The 18251-nt window shown below is 42.3% G+C and overlaps 1 protein-coding gene across 1 annotated transcript; it reads right to left on the bottom strand.

Moving 5' to 3' along the window:
* Positions 1-485: 485 nt before the first annotated feature.
* Positions 486-11674, bottom strand: serinc3 (serine incorporator 3; the record flags this gene model as incomplete). Its single annotated transcript, XM_079218999.1, has 10 exons — positions 486-621; positions 1349-1576; positions 1915-2116; positions 3232-3322; positions 5201-5370; positions 5681-5818; positions 5938-6017; positions 7561-7754; positions 9144-9305; positions 11636-11674. 10 exons carry the CDS (start codon positions 11672-11674, stop codon positions 486-488), a joined length of 1440 nt encoding a protein of 479 aa, XP_079075125.1.
* Positions 11675-18251: the final 6577 nt, after the last annotated feature.

Raw genomic sequence — 18251 nt, forward strand, 5'->3', positions numbered from 1 at the left:
TTGAATATCTTGGACCATAAATATTTGTCAAGACTTTGAGTCAAATTGCAGGAATGTGTACTTCTCCAATCATGTGTGTCATATTACTCCTAATATATTATATATATTATACATATCTGAAACATTTTACAGACTATAAGGCATTGGAAGGCATAGCATTAAACTACATAGGCTTACTTTACAAACCCTCATTATTACTACTGTAATACATTTGTATATCGAGTGAATATATTTGTAATTGATTTACAATTCACATTATTATTCAGTTCACATTACAAGTGTACACAATCAAATGGGATGTTTTCATGACAGAAACCCCGAACTGAAAACAGCTGGTATGGCACCTCTAAACCAACCCAATTGTTAAACTGAAATAATGAAACTAAAGTCTGTCACATGTATAAAATGCGAGTTCATTTTGAGAGTAAGATGTAGGCAATATGGTCAGAGTTTCTGGTTTGTGGAGGACAGGGTAGGTTGGTGGATCAGCTGAAGTCCCGGTCGGTGAGGATCACCGGTGCCACCAGGGTCCAGGTGTACAGGGCCAAGCACACCCAGCAGGAGGAGATCTTCACCCACACCGCTGGCCACTTGCTGGTGACGGTGTAGTCGGCATCGGGGCTGTCAGGAGCAGAACACAACAAAAGGTCTCTCAGTCTTCCACTCATAATGCTCATAATGTTGCTGTGAGGAGAGTTTCAAAAGCACAACTTTAAATATTGTGTTATTTGGAAATGATTTACTCAGCATGAGAAAGCATAGAACAATGACTTAACCACTAATTTAGTAGTCTAATCAACTAAGAGGGGCCAGCCCTATTCACCACGATGTTCAAAGCATTAATATTGCAGCAAACAACTATTTGCTATGTAAAGATATACAGCAATAATGTCCACCTGAGCAGAGAATGAAGTCTCTTTCTGCGTGTTCTTATTGCATGTTACTCCCACACGGCTCTTACAGCTGATAAACTCTGGTAAACACGGTTAGCTCTGTCAGCGCTGTCGCCGCCGTCACGTTGATAGACGTGCATTAGTCAATAGATCTGCTCTGAATTCCGTATGGAGCAGGTTTAAAAAGATGCTTTGGACAATTATTAGTTGTGGTTAAATATGTGTAAAATGACTATGACCCCCTAGCAAAGCAAACACAAAAAAAACATTCTGATTTCAAATGTTTACCATGGCAGCAGCTACAATAGTTTTAGATAATTACTGGTTAACAATTTAATATGTGTCTTTCAGGTTGGAATCTGGCAAACTAACACACCAGTCTGCATTACAGTGCAGACACACTGTCTTACTTGGTACTTCTCTTGGATATATAAGGCTGTGTTGGGAGGACTGACCTGTACCAGTTGGTGAGCGTCATCATAATGTAAAGTGAGGCCAGGAAGAGCATGAAGTGGAAGAAGGAGTAGCTGTACTGGACCATGTCTCGCTCGTTGTCCTCCACCCGCCGGGGTCCCGTGGACTCCTCTGAGAGGTCCGGGCTGCTGCCGGCCTCAGCCAGGATGGTCGAGTCTTTGGAGGCCATGGTCAGCTTGTTCACCTGGCTGGTGCTGGACGAGCGAATGCTGAGGGAGGAATAAAGAGATACATGGATACTGATGGCCCTGAAGTGCCGATACATATATTTATCATACTGATAGGTAGTTGGTTGATTCAAATCTTTCTTTAGCCACACAAGCAAAGTTCAAGTGGACAAATTCAGTTTACTTCATTAGTTTTGAAAAAGAGAAGAAATGTGTCTACGTTAATAGATGATGAATAAGTGTTTATAACATAATTGTATTTGTTTATGACAGTGAAGAGGTTTTGCATGTGATGTAATCAAACCTCCAGGAGTGCTGAGCTGTGAAGAGTAAGTCTTGTGACAAACAGTTTCCCACAGTCACATTGTTTGTCGTCTCACCTTGAGTACAGGATGCACAGGACAAATATCGCGAGCCCCACGATGCTCTGGGCGTCCCACCACTGCAGGTACGGGGATGTCAGGACCGGATCCTCTGTGCCGATGATCAGCACGGCTGTCTGGTTCTCCATCTCCAGGGGGGCCGCTGTGGGGGCCGCAATCTGATGGAAGATGCTCAGTAGGCTGGGGTTACATTCTCGGTCTGAGGGGAAGAGGAGAAAACACAAGCACAATGTTTGAATACACAGCTAGAAATGGTGAGAGATGCTGATTCTGATAGAATATTAATATTACTGAGTATTGAGACAAAACACTTTTTTACCCAAGCAAGGCGCAAGGATGAAGTGACTGGATGAAGGGGCTGCTACAAATTGTAAGGGGGGGGCAGTCTTTTTTTTAAAAAGAACAGATTTAACCATTTAAGGGGCACCAAATTAGACAATTTTTTAAAAGTGAACATGATGCTGGATTGAAGAAGCCTTGAAACTAGATATTGAGACCATAAACTCACATTGAAAATGTTTACTGTGGGAATAAATCAAGAGAGAACTCATTTTCTATTAGACTTCAATCCAACCAGAGGAGTTGCCCCCTGCTGGACATTAGCGAGAATGCAGGTTTAAGGAACTTCCACATTGGCTTCACTCTTCAGACCCAAAAGTTGCCGCCTGGTAGAAAGAGATCCTTGCGGCTTGCAGCTCTCTTTCTCGGTCTAAGAAACCAAACTACGTGACATGTTCTGTGACTGTCGAGCTCCTTTAACTCAACTTTCAGTACTACTGCAGCGGTCGTGAGAGTGGGTGACCGTGACTAATATTGTTTGGCTCAATTGAAGTATAACTTCAGAATCTAGTTACAATTTAGGCTTTACCTCATAGAAAATGTAATGTTAGACTCCACAGGTTATGCCGTGCCCTAGCTTCCGTGGTCTCAGTCACGTGTGAGCAAGACATGAGATCCATGAAAGTAGCTTGAAAAAGATACTTGAACCATTCCAAATCAAATGTAATGCTTTTGGTCTATGGAGGAATCAATTAACTACAGCATGTTGCGCTGCCGCAAGTACAACACACATCATGCATTTTGAAAAGAACACCCTAAAGAATAATTAACTGAAGCTATAGCTCATAGTCATCTGGCATTAAAAGGATGCTATTTCTTTAAAATGACTGCAACAATGCATAAAAACAAAGCCATGGACAGATAGATATATGTCCGGTTTCTTGTATGGAGCTAATGGAAGGCTGTTATTTCTGCTAATTCATATGTGCATGATTGTTTACAGCAACATTTCCGGCAACCAGCACACATCCTCACCAGGCTCATTGGTCATGGCAGACCAGGTCAGATACATGGTGTACAGGGTGATGATGGAGGACTGTAGAAGACCTGAACGCGCCTGAGACTCCTGTGGACAAACACAAATAAAATAATCAGAAACCCATAAATATATAATGTGAAATACTCCATGATAACTGAGCAAACTCTACTCACTGATAAAGAATGTAAAATAAGGCTGAAAGTATGGAAACGGTCAGTGAGTGGACATATTTGATCAAGGTTTGGGAATAGGTTCAGTGCTCACAGAACATAAATACAAATATATACCTTAGAATAAAAATAAACTATAAATACAGTTACTTATATACAAATCGTTATATACCTGTAGAGACTTTGGTTTGGTGGGAATGAGGGTAGTGCAGAAGGCTCTGGTATGATAATGTGTAAAACCAGCGTAACAGAGAGTTCCATGTCATCTATTTATGTGTGTGGAGGAAGTTACAGCCTGAGGAAAGAAGCTGCTCTGTAGTCTGGTGACAAAGCAGCTGATACCTCTGTATCGCTGCTGGCTGGGGCGGTTATTACCTTTTAATATCCATTTGGCTCTGCTCAGGCACCTCACCAAGTCAGATGAACTTGGCAGGGCATTTTGTTTTCTTAAATTTCCTTAAGAAATACAGCTGTTTGTAAGCTTTCTTGTGGAGATGTGTGACGACCACATCAGGTTGCTTTGATGCTGATTCCCAGGAACCATAAACTGTCCGCTTGCAACACCTCAGCTCCATTAATGTAGATAAAGCCTAGTTTATGGTTTATGGCGTACCTACGCCGTCGACGTGACGCCGTCGTTGTGCATTCGAAGTTCTCCGGAGGTGGTCTGTACGACCACTAAACTGGTCGAGGCTGGGAAAAAGCAACTGCCGGAAAGTACGTTCTGAGCGGACCAATCACAGCGCTTGCGGTCCGCGTCAACGCAACGCGTAGTTAGGATTTTTTGGAGGTGGACGTCAGGCTACGGCGTAGGGGTCGACCTGACGGAGAACCATAAATTAGGCTTAAGGGTGTGTGACCTCGCCTCCTTCTTTCTAAAATCAGTTCCTTGTTTTTAACGACCCGGCCACCGCTCTGCAAGATCGTTAATTTCCTCGCGATATGAATTCTCCGGCTTGTTTGTTATCCGGCTGACGATGGTGGTGTCTCCCCGAACTTATATTAGTTTTAGTTGACCAAAATCAAAAGTCACAAATTTGCATCAAAGGGCTTTACAATCTGTACAACAAACATCGCCCTTTAGTCTTAGCAGAGGAATGCAACAGGGGGCGGCTTTGGTGTGACGCTGAGACAAGGAGCAGTCATTCCAGCTGTTCACCAGTTTAAATGCAATCAGATAGCAAAACAGACAAGATGTTACAACTCTATTATCACGGTCGCAACCTTTTAAAGTCTTTTGCAAAGTCATGGCAGCGATGAATGCGTCTGGCCACTGCAGCCTTGCCAGATGATGTCTCATTACGTTACAGTAAAAGTTGAACCTGGTTCAACTTCTGTGCTGGATGGCTCTGTGCACTTTAAAGCTGCAGTTTGTAACTTGGAGCAAAAAGTTATATTTGTAAAACGGTCACTATATCCTGACAGTAGTGCATGAGATGGATAATCTGTGAAAAAATCTGGTTGTAATGCTCCTGATGGTATTTGACGTCACCCATTGGTTTGTGGACTACGATTTTGAAACCTCAAGTTTGGCATTTTGGTCGTCACGAAAATGTATTAGCGTACATATGCTACGTGTGCGCTAATGCTATAAAAGTTCTAAGACAAAAACACGGACAGCTCCCAGAGCGGATGTTGCCGTGGTAGCAACCTGTCAATCACAAGGTAGCCACGCCCCACAGCATACACTGCTGTTTATCCATTTCATGTATCTCAAAAGCCCGGCACATTGTTGCACTGTTGCATCGAACGAAAGCTCACGCCTGCCTGAATGATTGACACTGAAGTACTGTACCTGTACTTTATGCAGCACGGAGATAACAGAGATCACGATGCAGAACAACATGTTGAAGCTGATGAAGAACTTGTTGATGAAGCATCCATCAGGCTTGGTGTAGAAGACGAAGAACAGCACGACAGCAATAAATGACAGGATGTAGTTGAGGATTGTGACCACCAGCAAAGCTGGAAACCAAAGGCAGAAAAGGTAAATATCTGAAACAAAAATAGCTTAAAACGTTCATAATGAAGTATATAAGTAAACAATATATTTATTATTTTAAGTCTTCACTCCCAGCACCCAGACATTACATGTTTCTGTCAGCTGTGAGCAGTTTTCCACTGTGTTTTGCCTCCTTGAAGTGTCATGTCCATCAACACCACATTAAAAAATCCACACATTTTAGTCTGCATGCTTCATTTGGGAATTTTAAAGTACATTCTCAAAACACAGTTGAAAGCTGCACATGTTTGTGCCACAGCTTGAGCCACTGACCTGCATACCAGCACCGGGAGTTGCCAGTCTCCATCTTGTCCACCCAGGACTCGTTCCAGGAGTGGGCGAAGTCCACCAGCAGCACCAGCTGGATCAGAATGAAACAGAAAGCTCCACCGGAGCCCACGACGAACCACGCTGCGACGACAGACACACACAGTTCATTCGATTACTCGGCTGTCGTGCAGTGTCACAACTCTGTGTGCGTTGGATGTCAAGATCTGAGATGCCAAAACCTTAAAATATGAAGTTCTTACTGTAGGTAAAAGGCCCATCTGGAATGTAAAAGGCACCGGCTGTAATGGCCATCAAGGCAGCACACTTAAAGAACCAAAATCTAAAAACAAATTACACAATAACATGTGCATAAACATAGATTTTAGAGTTGTATCAAAAGCACATCTATCACGTAACACTCAGAGTCAAACAATGGCTAAAACATGTCATCTAAGTACAACACTTTCAACAATAGAATAACAAGCTCCAAGGTTTAAATGTGTGACAAACAACTGGAGCTGCTGATTGGCAGAGGAACGATGTGGCTACTGTGTACTGGACTGTTTAATAACCAGTATGCAGGAAAAGGCAACAGCTGTGATGTAAAGCTAGCTAGCATTATTGTGTGTCATTGCCTCTGGGATCAATGGGCTGTGTATCTGGGGATTCACTGTCGTCAGCAGATATCTGGGCCCAGACTTCCTCTTCCGTGTGCTGCTCATCTTTTACGGTCCGATGAGCTTGAGATGAGAGTCTGGAGTTGGAAGTGTACGACCGGGTTGTTTCACAATTAGACAGTTAACAAGCTTTTAATTTTAATCCAATAAAGAGCTAAATCGTTGTCAGACAATAGCCGTTGGGTTCATAGGGTGCTTAAACTTAACAGGCATTCCAAGCAACCAGTCTTACCGCTACACCACATGTCCCATACAGCCTATAGTCTCCCAGCTAGACCCTAAAAATGGCCCCTCAAAGGCACATGCAAGGGCCACATGTTGCTGAGCAGACCTAAACTCGGCGGATCAATATTGATTGAGGACCTAGATCAGGGGTGTCAAACATACGGCCCGCGGGCCGGATCCGGCCCGCCAGGGGGTCCAGTCCGGCCCGTGGGATAATTGTTAAAATTTAAGAAAATAAAATAAAAACTACACAAGTTGGGACTCAAACCATTGATCCTCTGATTATAAGACGGCCATAATAACCATTGAGCCACAGTCACAATCGATTGCATCACTGACATTACTAAACATATTGCCCAACTGCAAGGGAATCTGCAGAGGAAAGCCCAGGCAGGTGAACAGTGGGCTGATGTTTGAATGTTTGGTCTTTCTGCTTCTAGTTTATTGTAGAAAGACCTTAAAATAGGGTTCATCATCCAAAAACCTTCAACAATGATTTAAACATAGAGAAATATTGTCATTATGTATGTGTTATTATGCTATGATTTTACTGGTCCGGCCCACTTGAGATCAAAATGGGCAGCATTTTGATCGCAGTGGCCCCTTAACTAAAATGAGTTTGACACCCCTGACCTAGATGGGTACGGAGGCCGGATCAATAGACGAGTATTGTACTGTAAAGCTGAAAAACGGAAATAAAAGGGAGCAGAAGACTCTAAGGACTTGAAGGGTGTGTGCAGGACAAAGGCCATCTGCCGAACGACATGTTGTAAAACTTCTTACCCCCTCTGACCTTGTGTTACGGTGCACATGCGCAGAAGACAGAGAAAGACAGTTATTTTTCTCTTTTTTGTCCATGTGTTTGACTCTGTTTCATGAAACATCTCCAGTGTAAATCTTGAGGTTGAAAGTTGTTCAAACAGAAGCAGGAAAAGAGACACACCAGTGTTGGAGGGCACTGTGTGTTACTGCAGTGCTTACCCATTGTGGATGGTGGCTCGGGGGTCTCTGCTGTTCTTGATGTTAATCATAAGAAGGGCGAACCCCAGGAACCACATACTCATGCCAAAGCAGATGCGGTACACTGCCTTGTAGCCCACGAACATTTGACAGTCGACGTCGGCCTGCAGGCCGGGGATAGAAGAGCCAGCCCCGTCTTCACAGAAGCCCGGGATCTGCAGCAGATCACATTAGAGCATTTAGAAACGATGGGCTCAGATGAGCAGGCGCTGAACTCCATGTGGTGCTAAATAGTGGCGGGCAAGTAAACTAATATTTAAAAAAACATTGTGAACCCTCTAACTGATCTAATTCAAGTCTGTAATGAACCTGAATTTACACATCTAACCAAATAAGCACCGCCAGTCAGTGTGTGGCTCTGTGTGAATTCATTAGGAAAAGGGTTTTAGTGCAATTGGCACTTCACCTCACGATATACTCAACTTAGGATACAAGTAGGAATGCCCCCTGATACCCGGTTCTAAACGGGAATTGATAGGACAAGTAAACACCCGGAGCATTGATGCGGTCCGGAGTTAACGGTTCTGCTATCGGTACTTTAGAAATTACGGAGTGAGACTTCCTCGTCTCAAACCTCTTCCTTTTGTCTCTTTGTGCTTTACTCTGTCACACACACGCACACACACACGCACACACACACACACACACACACACACACACACAAGGGGGGCCTACATTTGACTCCAGTAGGTGCTGAGAACTCTGGTCGTCTCAAACTCAATAAAAGAGGAAACAGCAGCAGTTCATCACAACATGTGACCAACGAGCAGAACATCACTGTGTTTGTGAGCAGCAGGCAACATTAGTGATGTCAGATGGAGTTTGATCACAAGATAAGAGATAATCAATGAAAGATTATCACTGAGAATATTGTTCAGCTGAGAAGCCATGGCCCCGCCCCCCTCCCTGCTGCTGTGTTGTTATAAATTAGTGTTATAAGTGAGAACACTACTAAATAAGTTTGGGTTATAAGTTATAACCCAAACTTATTGATCAGTGAATATGTGTATTGATCAGTGAATATGTGTATTGATCAGTGACGTGCGGTGATATATGAACCCAATAGAGAAGCTTAAATCACCATTCAATTTATAGCACAGATCAGTAGAGAAATATTAATATTCATTGTATTGTATCAATTATTTGTTTTTTACAAAGGCAGGTGACCACACGTCCCTGTTACTGAGTTATAACACTAACTTATAACCACAGAGACTAGCGACTTCAAAATAACTTATTTTGAATAACAGTTTATGACAATAACAATAGTGAGCTATTTTAACATTTCTGGTGTTGCTCCTCAATAAAGACTATTTGTTTACATACAGTAAACCAAAGAATATGTTTTGTGCAGTCACAAGCCCTTTGACCACCATCTAATCAGCTGATCCTTGAATCCCAGTGGACAGCGACACTAAACCAGTGCATATAGTGTTTGCTGCCATCAACCACTGTGTGATATCACTTGTATGATTACATCCCAATCTGTTTGAGCGTTACTGTTCCATGTATGCATTTTCTTTCTCTCCACAGTCCACTCCTACCCTTTTCAGCTGCTCATCCACACCCGGCGACAGCATGATGCAGGCAACGACGGTCCCCAGCAGCAAGATGGAGGCGTAGATGACCCTGGTCACCGTGGAGTTCCTGGAGCTGGGGCAGCAGCTGCACATCAGACAGGTCGCACTGCTGCACAGGCACGGCACCTGGGGACAGACACAAGCAAACGTTTCAGCATCCACCTGTAAAGGGAGGGGACATCGAAAACATAGATTTGACTCCTTCAGCTCCTCCTCGAGGAGCAGAGCCGGCTATTTGAATTTCTAATTCAACTTATTTTTGTTTACTTCCGGAAAAGTAGCTTTCTGTTGGTTGTAAACTCAAGTGTTGGTGCTGTTCTTTATCGGGAATGTCCAATCATTTACAGTGAACCAAGGTCATTGCCCTGTGAAGGAGTGAGAGACGGAGGCGGATGGCTTCTCTCCGCTTGTCAGTGTGGTGAATCAGATTCAACATGAGAGAAGAGACCATCATCTGAGAGTCATCTGCCGAGAGGCAGGACCATCTGATGATCACTGACTTCTGGTCTGTGCCTGAACTAAAGGATCGCATCAATCCGACGTTTAGTCTCGCTGCCTTTCAACCCTTGAACTAATCTGCCAACAACACAAGAGAGAACCTTAATATTGCAATGAATGCTGATTGTGATCTTGGAAAAGGTCCCTAAACTGTATAGAAAAGCGTGTGTGGCGTAAAACAGAAGGGTTCATCTGAGTCGACCCTTTAGAGCAGTGGTTCTCAAATTGGGGTACATGAAGGCACCTAAAGGTAAAATAGAAAATAGTCATATTTTAGTAGAAAACATTTTGGGTGTAACTCATGAGCAATAAGCATAAAAAAAACCCAGAAATAATAAATTAAAAAATATGCTAAAATGGGAAGAGAGGAAGTTCAGAAACTGAATTTTATTTATTTATTCTATATTAAATCAGACACTGATGGCACCATGTATTGCATCTTTTTTTCAACCAAAAATGCTTTACGCTGGTTAGAAGGTATTTGGATGAAGAAATATTTCCCATGAGGTAAACCACTGAAGAAAGGTTGAGAACGACTGCTCTGAGCACTAATAATGTCCCGAATGACTCTCTTCTATAAACAGGCACAGCCCTCAAACAGCCACTGTGTTCAGTAACAATGAACCTCTTCAGTTTCTCTCTCCCACACCAACAACTGAGCGGAGTCAAGAGATAAAGGAGGCCCGGGAGGATTGTCAACAACTTAATACCCGTGCCAGCCAGACAAGGTCAGCTTATTACAACCGCAGACTGGGCCGAGGCGATGCCAGATAACATGCAGGCAGCACATGACCCGCCCGGCCGAGGAAATGAGTTTATAGGAGTACAATCACTGAGACGTGGTGTGTTTACTTTGCTTGAGCTTCGCAGATTTGACAGTCCTCTACTGAAAAGCACAGACAGGATTTATATTATATTATACTATTCATTTAATAGTCAAGGAAAACCCTAAACATTTCCTCATCACAGCTCCTGTGAGAATATGTTTCTTCTTTCGGGTTTTAAAATCCCCATAAACCCAATCATATCAAATTATTGGACAACAATATTTGAGATATTTTTCCTGATACGTTTGTGCTTTTTATAACTTTCTTTGTTCAATAACTTTTTTTGTCACTTTACTTTGTGATTACTTATGTATTAAACCTGTTTACCTTGTTTTAGTTTTTTACTTATGTCTTGTTTGTTTGCACCACGCTGTGGGACGAATAAAGGGTTATTTGATCTTATATTACATAGTTTAATGAATAAATAGCCGACATGGATAGAATAATTGAGAGGATGCAGAGCATACAGGACGTGGTCTCCCTCCTCTCTGTCATCACCGTGGGACTCCACATGATGGGCAACATTTCTGAATATGGCGCTCGTTGCGCTCGTGCAACAAGGAAACATAGCAGAGTTAATCCAATTAATCAGATGTCCGTGTGTGTTATGAATAACCCCATGCTTTGCCGCGGGCTTCCTGTTCTGTTACACTTCACAACAGACGCTTTTACGGAGCATAGAGGTTAAGTTTCGCTTCGTGGAAACAGACACGCGTTTTAATGTTGGCATCGAGTATGTTCAGACATCTTCGGGGGGAAAAGAGTCGCAAAGCGAATCAGGTTAAGTGCAGAATGAAGCACTAAACGGGAATATTTCATATCTGCCATTTAAAAACGAAATTAAACGATTCAATAACTGGAACATGTTGCGGGGAGGTCCAAGCTTTGAGAAGAAGTCACCAATAAATCACAGTCGCGAGCTCAAGTAATACATTACGCGGTGTGCATTGTAGCACAGAAGCGGCGTCGCCTCTGAGCTACAATGCACACCGCGGATTAAAACGGCATCTGAGTGGAGTTTGGCGCGTGCGGTGCGTCACCTGTTGCTGAACACTTTCATGACGCCGCCGGGGTCTCCGTCAATGGAAGACAGGGGTTGTGATGAATAACGTTGGCGCTGTGAGAACTCACCCAGCTCGCGAGGGAAAAGGCTCCTAGAACGGCTCCCATGTCTCTCCAGTTCGTGTCCCGCCACAGGAGCGCACAGTCCCGTCAGGTAGACCCGTGTTCTGCTCCTCCAGGGTGCACTCCAAACGCACACCGGGTTACCTCACGGAGGCGGCTGTGCGCAACGCAAACCCGGACAGTTCAAAAGAGCTCAATGTGCAAAGTGAATCCCGAATAGCGGAGCGCTCCGGGTACGGTTAAAGGGTTTATTGCGTCTCTGTGGGCGTCATGCCGGTGACGTCATTACGACGTTGACCTGTGAACGTGAACCGTATGCGGTGCGCCACGTGGTTTGACCCATTATATGATCAACATGAAAACATTGTTATTTAAAGTAAAATTTCTATTTATAAACTTTGATTTGAACTTGTATTAATTCGTAATGTTTGACATTAAAACACACTACGTTTATACAGTAATATGCCTCGTTTAGGACAGCAACCGTATTATTATTATTAAAATTATCGTTAAATGTCAATCGATTATATTTTTGACTAATCCTGGAGTCTGTATAATATCGGAAATGTATTGGCTTTGTTAAACCAAAAGTCCCAAATCTAAAGGTACATATTATTATTTTTCCTGATGCCTACTCTCATTATATGAATATAACATTGTACTGCTGTCCATCCTGATGATCTCCTCTGTGGCTCTCTCTAAGGTTTCTTCCTTTTTCTCCCTGTTAAAGGTTTTTTGGGGGGAGTTTTTCCTGGTCCGATGTGAGGTCCCGGGACAGAGGATGTCATATGTGTACAGATTGTAAAGCTCTCTGAGGCAAATTTGGTATTTGTGATTTGGGGCTGTACTAAATAAATTAAATTGAATATAAAAGCAAAAATCATCACATATTACAAGTCTGCACCGAAGAATGCATGGTAAAGGCAAGATATGTTTTTGTTTAATTGATTCATATTTTTTATGGGTTCTCATTGTGATTCTTGTTGGAATATAATGCTTTCACCTTCTATATTGATGTTTGTAATGTCTGACATGGTTCAATACGGTGAAAAAAATGAAAATGAAAACTGAATGAATGAATACTATAAAATTAATCAATTTAGAATTAAATTAACAGAAAATAACTATGTTTATTTAAAAGTTATGTTTCATGTAGTCAACATATTTCATATTCACATTTCCTTGGACTTGATTTATGGTGAGGATTTGCCACATTGCAAGATGTGCATTGTAATCTTTAATCTACTGTCTAATGTGAAACCATGTCACTACACACTACTAATTAGATGGTCTTTTCCCTTCATTTAATTGTTTAAGCTTCCCTACTTTAAATGAACTTCATCATTTACATACAGTATTCTTATATGTTGTTGTTCTTAACTTATTCATTGTTATTTTTGAGTTCATGGTCATAGGACTGCAAATATCTCAGTACTCACTAAGACCTGCCGTGCTTTTCATTTGGCTTTATTAGGCAGAAAACGGGTTAACGTCATGTCCTTCAAACAAGGACCAGACCAAACATTTATACAGCTGTTGCAAAATCAAAAACAATTATAATCTCACCAACAGCAGCGTTCACCTACCAACAGGTGTTTTAATTGTTGACAAATACACTAATACGTACATCCGCCCAAGTATGTTACAAAGCAGGTATGAACGGATTATTTTCCACTTATACAGTAAACATGTTGCCCATTGAATGTGTGCATGATGACATATACTGAGACATACATATTAGGTGTTAAAGAGTTTCTTCTCTTAGGTATCAGTCAACAGTCTGAAATGGCCGACTAAAAAAGCAGTCAGCTCAAACACTAGCGATCTGCCCTGAGACAGTGAGCTCACAGTCAAAATGATGGGATCAGTTAGTGTCTGAGGTAAACACAAACACTGAGCCAGATCATGATGTTTTAACAAAAAGACAGCCTCCAGCCACTATATTAGCAAACGATTGGTGACGTGCGATCCAACTGGCCTCTGCATATAATTCTTACGTCAGTAGATGGCGACGTTTCATAAGAAATCAGCATCAAGTCACTGAGATCTGGGGCTTCGGTTCAGGTCCACACAGAGAAAAGGACGAGTGAACAGGCATGCATCACCTATGAATGGAAGATCAGCTCATATTTAAGCGTCTCACTGACATGGTCGATTAAGGTGGCGTCACTAGACAGGCAGGAACACATCCACAGTTGACATATTTAGTTGTAGTTGATATTTATAAGGTGTGGACATATTTATTTAAGTTGAAATATTGTCCGACCAATAATAATTTGGTCGGACAATGGTATATGGACCAGCCAAGCGACCTGAAGAGTCAGCCCTTCTACCCACTGCTCTGGGCGGGGGAGAAAGAGAGCACTCCATATTCAGAAATCATATCAATATGGGCTGCTGCACGCTGGTCGGCCTTGAGTTTTTTTTGTAATTATTAAAGTATAAATCCAATGAATTTAATATGCTGCAAATAGCTTTTTGTGTTTACTTGTAATTCATTCAAGGTTCCAGGTAGAGTGCACAGTGCATTGTAGCCATTTAGTTCTCGAGTAACAAGCAGATTGGCTTTTGTGATCGATCTGATGAAAAGGACTTAAACCAGTTTAGAGCGGTACCTTTAATAACAATCTGATCTAGTCTAATAGGATGTCATGGTCAAAGGTGTCGAACGCAGCATTAAGGTCCAACAAGACAAGAACAAAAATGAGTCCTTAATCTGATGCAATTAGAAGGTCATTAGTCATTTTCACTGGCGCTGTGCTGATGAATGAATGTCTTGTCACAAATCGGTTTGACAAAGAAGCAGTGAGCTTTAAAATGTGTCAAAATCCATTAAAAAAACATGACAATATAACAACATTGTGCAATATGAGAGCCTGCAGAGTTTCTAATAGTGGCTTATGCCAGCATAACAGCAATCTGCCTGGTTCTGCAGGGTTGCTGAGTGTGTGATGAACCCAGTATGAGAAATATCTCATCTCTACTGACCTGTGGTGAGGAAGAAGCAGCTCATGGATACCGTCTCTCCCAGTGACCTGATGTTATTTTAGCAGCAGATGCTTCAGTGTATTTTAGGCTGAATGAATAATCCCCGTTTACATACTTCTTGCTAACTCACTGTATCAACTATTTCCAGCTCCAGGTGAAAACATTGGTGGTCTGTCTTTGGCGGACAGATGTGGAGAAACGACTTCGGTCCACATTGAGAGGAAATGGAAATTCACTTATGTTGTTAAACTGAAATTTGACAGAACGATTTGTCTGGTGGGCTGAGAATTGTGATGCTTTCTCTTCACATCATTCCAAAGCAAAGCAGTCAGATCACACATGTAAATGACAGGAGTGAAGTGCAGTTTGATCTGACTGTAATCATCTCATGTACAAACCTGCCAGGCTTAAGTCATCTCTTTCAACACTGTTGAGTCTAAGCAATCTGGAACTCACTAGAAGGACATTCAAAGTGAAATGAAACCATGTGCACGAAAGAAAATGTGGCTGTTTTTTTTGCAAATAAATCTCACTCAGATTTCTACATTCAGATCCGTCCAAATACCAGTTGACAGGAATTAACACTCAGCATATGATGAGAGCTCCAGCCGCTTACAGGGCTAAATCGAGACAGAAACATATAGCAACTTGGTTCTTTTTCCACATGTCAGACAACCAAGAGGCAACAACCAGTGTGATGGTAAAATATATCTTGCCATAGTCTCAAGATTGGAAGGCCCAAATACTCCCAGTGGAAGCACAAACTAGGTTCCCAGTCAATTATCTTGAAATACTGCTGTTTTCTCCTCAAGGCCGAATACAGGATGAGGGTGAATACATAAGTCTGCACCTGCTGATACATTTAATTAATAGTTGGAACAAGAACATAAGACTTGGTTGTGTGACTCATATTATGGTTTCATTGGTGGTCGTAATTTCCTCTGACGGACAGGGAATGAACCTTTAAATATCAAGGAACGTGGAAGTGCGTCTTTTCCACTGTCACTCTGATACATGTCTGTGTAAACTGCTCTCCGCAAGCAATAAAGAATGACTCTTTACAACTTGTGTTCCAGAAGACTTTTTTGTCTGTTCATTAGAAAGCTAAAATTACAATTCTCAACTCTTCTGCCTCTGCTCCAATGACTCAAGAGATAATTTTTCCATCACACCAGTGAAAACAAACCTCCAGGTTAGCTAGAATATTTGTCGTCCTTTTCATGCGAGTTGTCAGTACTGCAGTGTGCCTGACCTGGCCTGTAGGCCGCTTTTTCTTGTTTTTGGTGACCTCTAGTGGTTAAATGTCTCACCTTACTGCAGTGATGAAGACGTGTACTGTCGGTACACATCAGAATGCTAACATGCTCACACACAGCCAGGTATAATGTTTACCGTGTGCACCATTTATTTGAGCTATTTAACATTTAGCGCTAAACACAAAGTACAACTGAGGCTGAGGGGATCCTGTCCATTTTGCAGGTATTTCTGGTCATAAATCAAAGTATTGGAAACATTTTGGAAAAAGTCAGGATCAACAAAATGATTATGCGTTATCCTCTGGGGAACATGAATGTCTCCAGCATACCATAGGTGTTGAGATATACCGTTATGTTATTCGTTACATTATTCATTCTGGCCACATGACATCTATTGCTTCTGTCCATCCGGGGAGAGGGATCCTCCTCTGTTGCTCTCCCTCAGGTTTCTTCCCCTTTTTTCCCTATGAAAGGGTTTTTACTATCTTTATTGGGGGAGTTTTTCCTGATCCGATGTGAGGTCCCGGGACAGGGATGTCATGTGTACAGATTGTAAAGCCCTCCGAGGCAAACTTGTATTTGTGATGTTGGGCTATATAAAATAAACTGAATTGAAAAAAAAAATTTCAGTCTGGATCAAAGTTGTGGACTGATCGCCATCACTTGTTCCAAAGATGTCATAGATCTTATCACCTTTCCACCTTTCCTAATGGGTGTAAGTCAGGCCTCTATGGAATTTATTATTTATTTAGTCTAGGATTTTTCTGGGATAAAATAGACCAAGAGTTTGCTTTCAAGACAATAGTCAAGTCTTTAGAAGTCACTTCTCAACAAAGTCCAGTGTGGCAGAAGGAAGGTGACTCATGTCTCCTATGCTCTGCCTTTGACCTTGACTTTTGACAGGTCCTATATAATTGTTCACCTTTAAATACAGACATGGCTGTACATGTTTGACTCAAGCTGAATTATTGATAGTTTAATTCTAATCAAGAGTTCTTTGTGGTTTCTCACCATCCCATTGTCCAAACCGCTTATCCTCTATTTATTGTCACGGGGTCGCTAGAGCCGATCCCAGCTGACATCGGGCACATATATAGAGACAGACAATACATTTTAGAGTCTGCAATTAACCCTAAGCCTAAGCTGCCTAAGCTGCTTGTCTTGGGAGTGTGAGAGGAAGCCAGAAAACCCAAAGGGAACCCACGCTGCGGGAGAACGTGCAAACTCCACTAGAAGGACCAGCCGGGGCCGGGGATGGAACCCGGGCTGTGAGAGGCTTGCTGTGAGGTGATAGTTCCTCACCGGTCAGTCTCTATTCAATCTGAATCAATTCAACCACTAGGTGGAGACAAATGAAGATGAGAGTTTGCCTTTGGAGCACAACACATTTAACAGCATCATCTGTAATAAATTAAATTGTTGTTGTCAGTGTTGAAAAACGTGTCCGTTCAGACCATGCATGTTATGGCAACTTTGCAATTATGGGTTGATGATGGTTTTACATTTTGTGTTGTGTCAATATTTCACAACACTGATTTGTAATAATTCGAGGTGAGCACTCAAATAGAATTCACAATCTGAGTGAAGGGAGTTATCCACACGGCACCATCAAACATTATGTAAAGAGACGAGGGATCATAGATGCATATCACCCGTCAGCAGTGACATTTATTCTTTTATGATTCAATACAATAGCTATAGAGCAGCTGTGGCCCAGTCAGCATTGGACGAATGTCCTTTAAAACTTGTCTTGCCAGTCTCCGGAAGTCAGTCGACATCCTCAACCTCAGCCCACACACTCACACACGTCTCACAATTTCATAGCCTGCACCCGCTCTGACCTAACGTCCCGAAACATAGACTCCGTCCCACAGATCAGAGCCCTGTTGGACCCCACTGGGCTCATTTGCAGATCTCTAATTGGACTGATGGAGATGGTCTGATAGGCCAGTAATTTCCTGAGATGCATCTGTTATAGACGTCCATCAGCAGACATGCTCTGTTTTCTGTTGTGGAGAAAAGGTCATACCCACCCTGTTTTTTCTTACAAGACTTTTGTACTGTACTTTGTGATCAGTGGAATTCCTGATGTGGAAGGCACAGAGCCAAGGGTAGGAATTATCTCTCACCATTTCTATCCAAACTCACCTTTTGACTGCTTTTGATTGCATTATCAGATGAATACTTCTGTGTAGTGACTGTGATCGAGCCCTTAAAGTGGTGGTTATCTAAAGGGTTTCTTTCGTTGAGAAATATGTTCTTGGCTGTGGCACAGGAGGTAGAGCGATGTCCACCAGAGGGTGGTGTCAGAGGGTGGATCCCTGTCATGTTTACATTATATGGTGAAGAGTCGGTGACTCTGAACCCTGAATGTTTAT

Source organism: Taurulus bubalis (genome assembly GCF_910589615.1).
Source record: "Taurulus bubalis genome assembly, chromosome: 5".
Lineage (NCBI taxonomy): Eukaryota > Metazoa > Chordata > Actinopteri > Perciformes > Cottidae > Taurulus > Taurulus bubalis.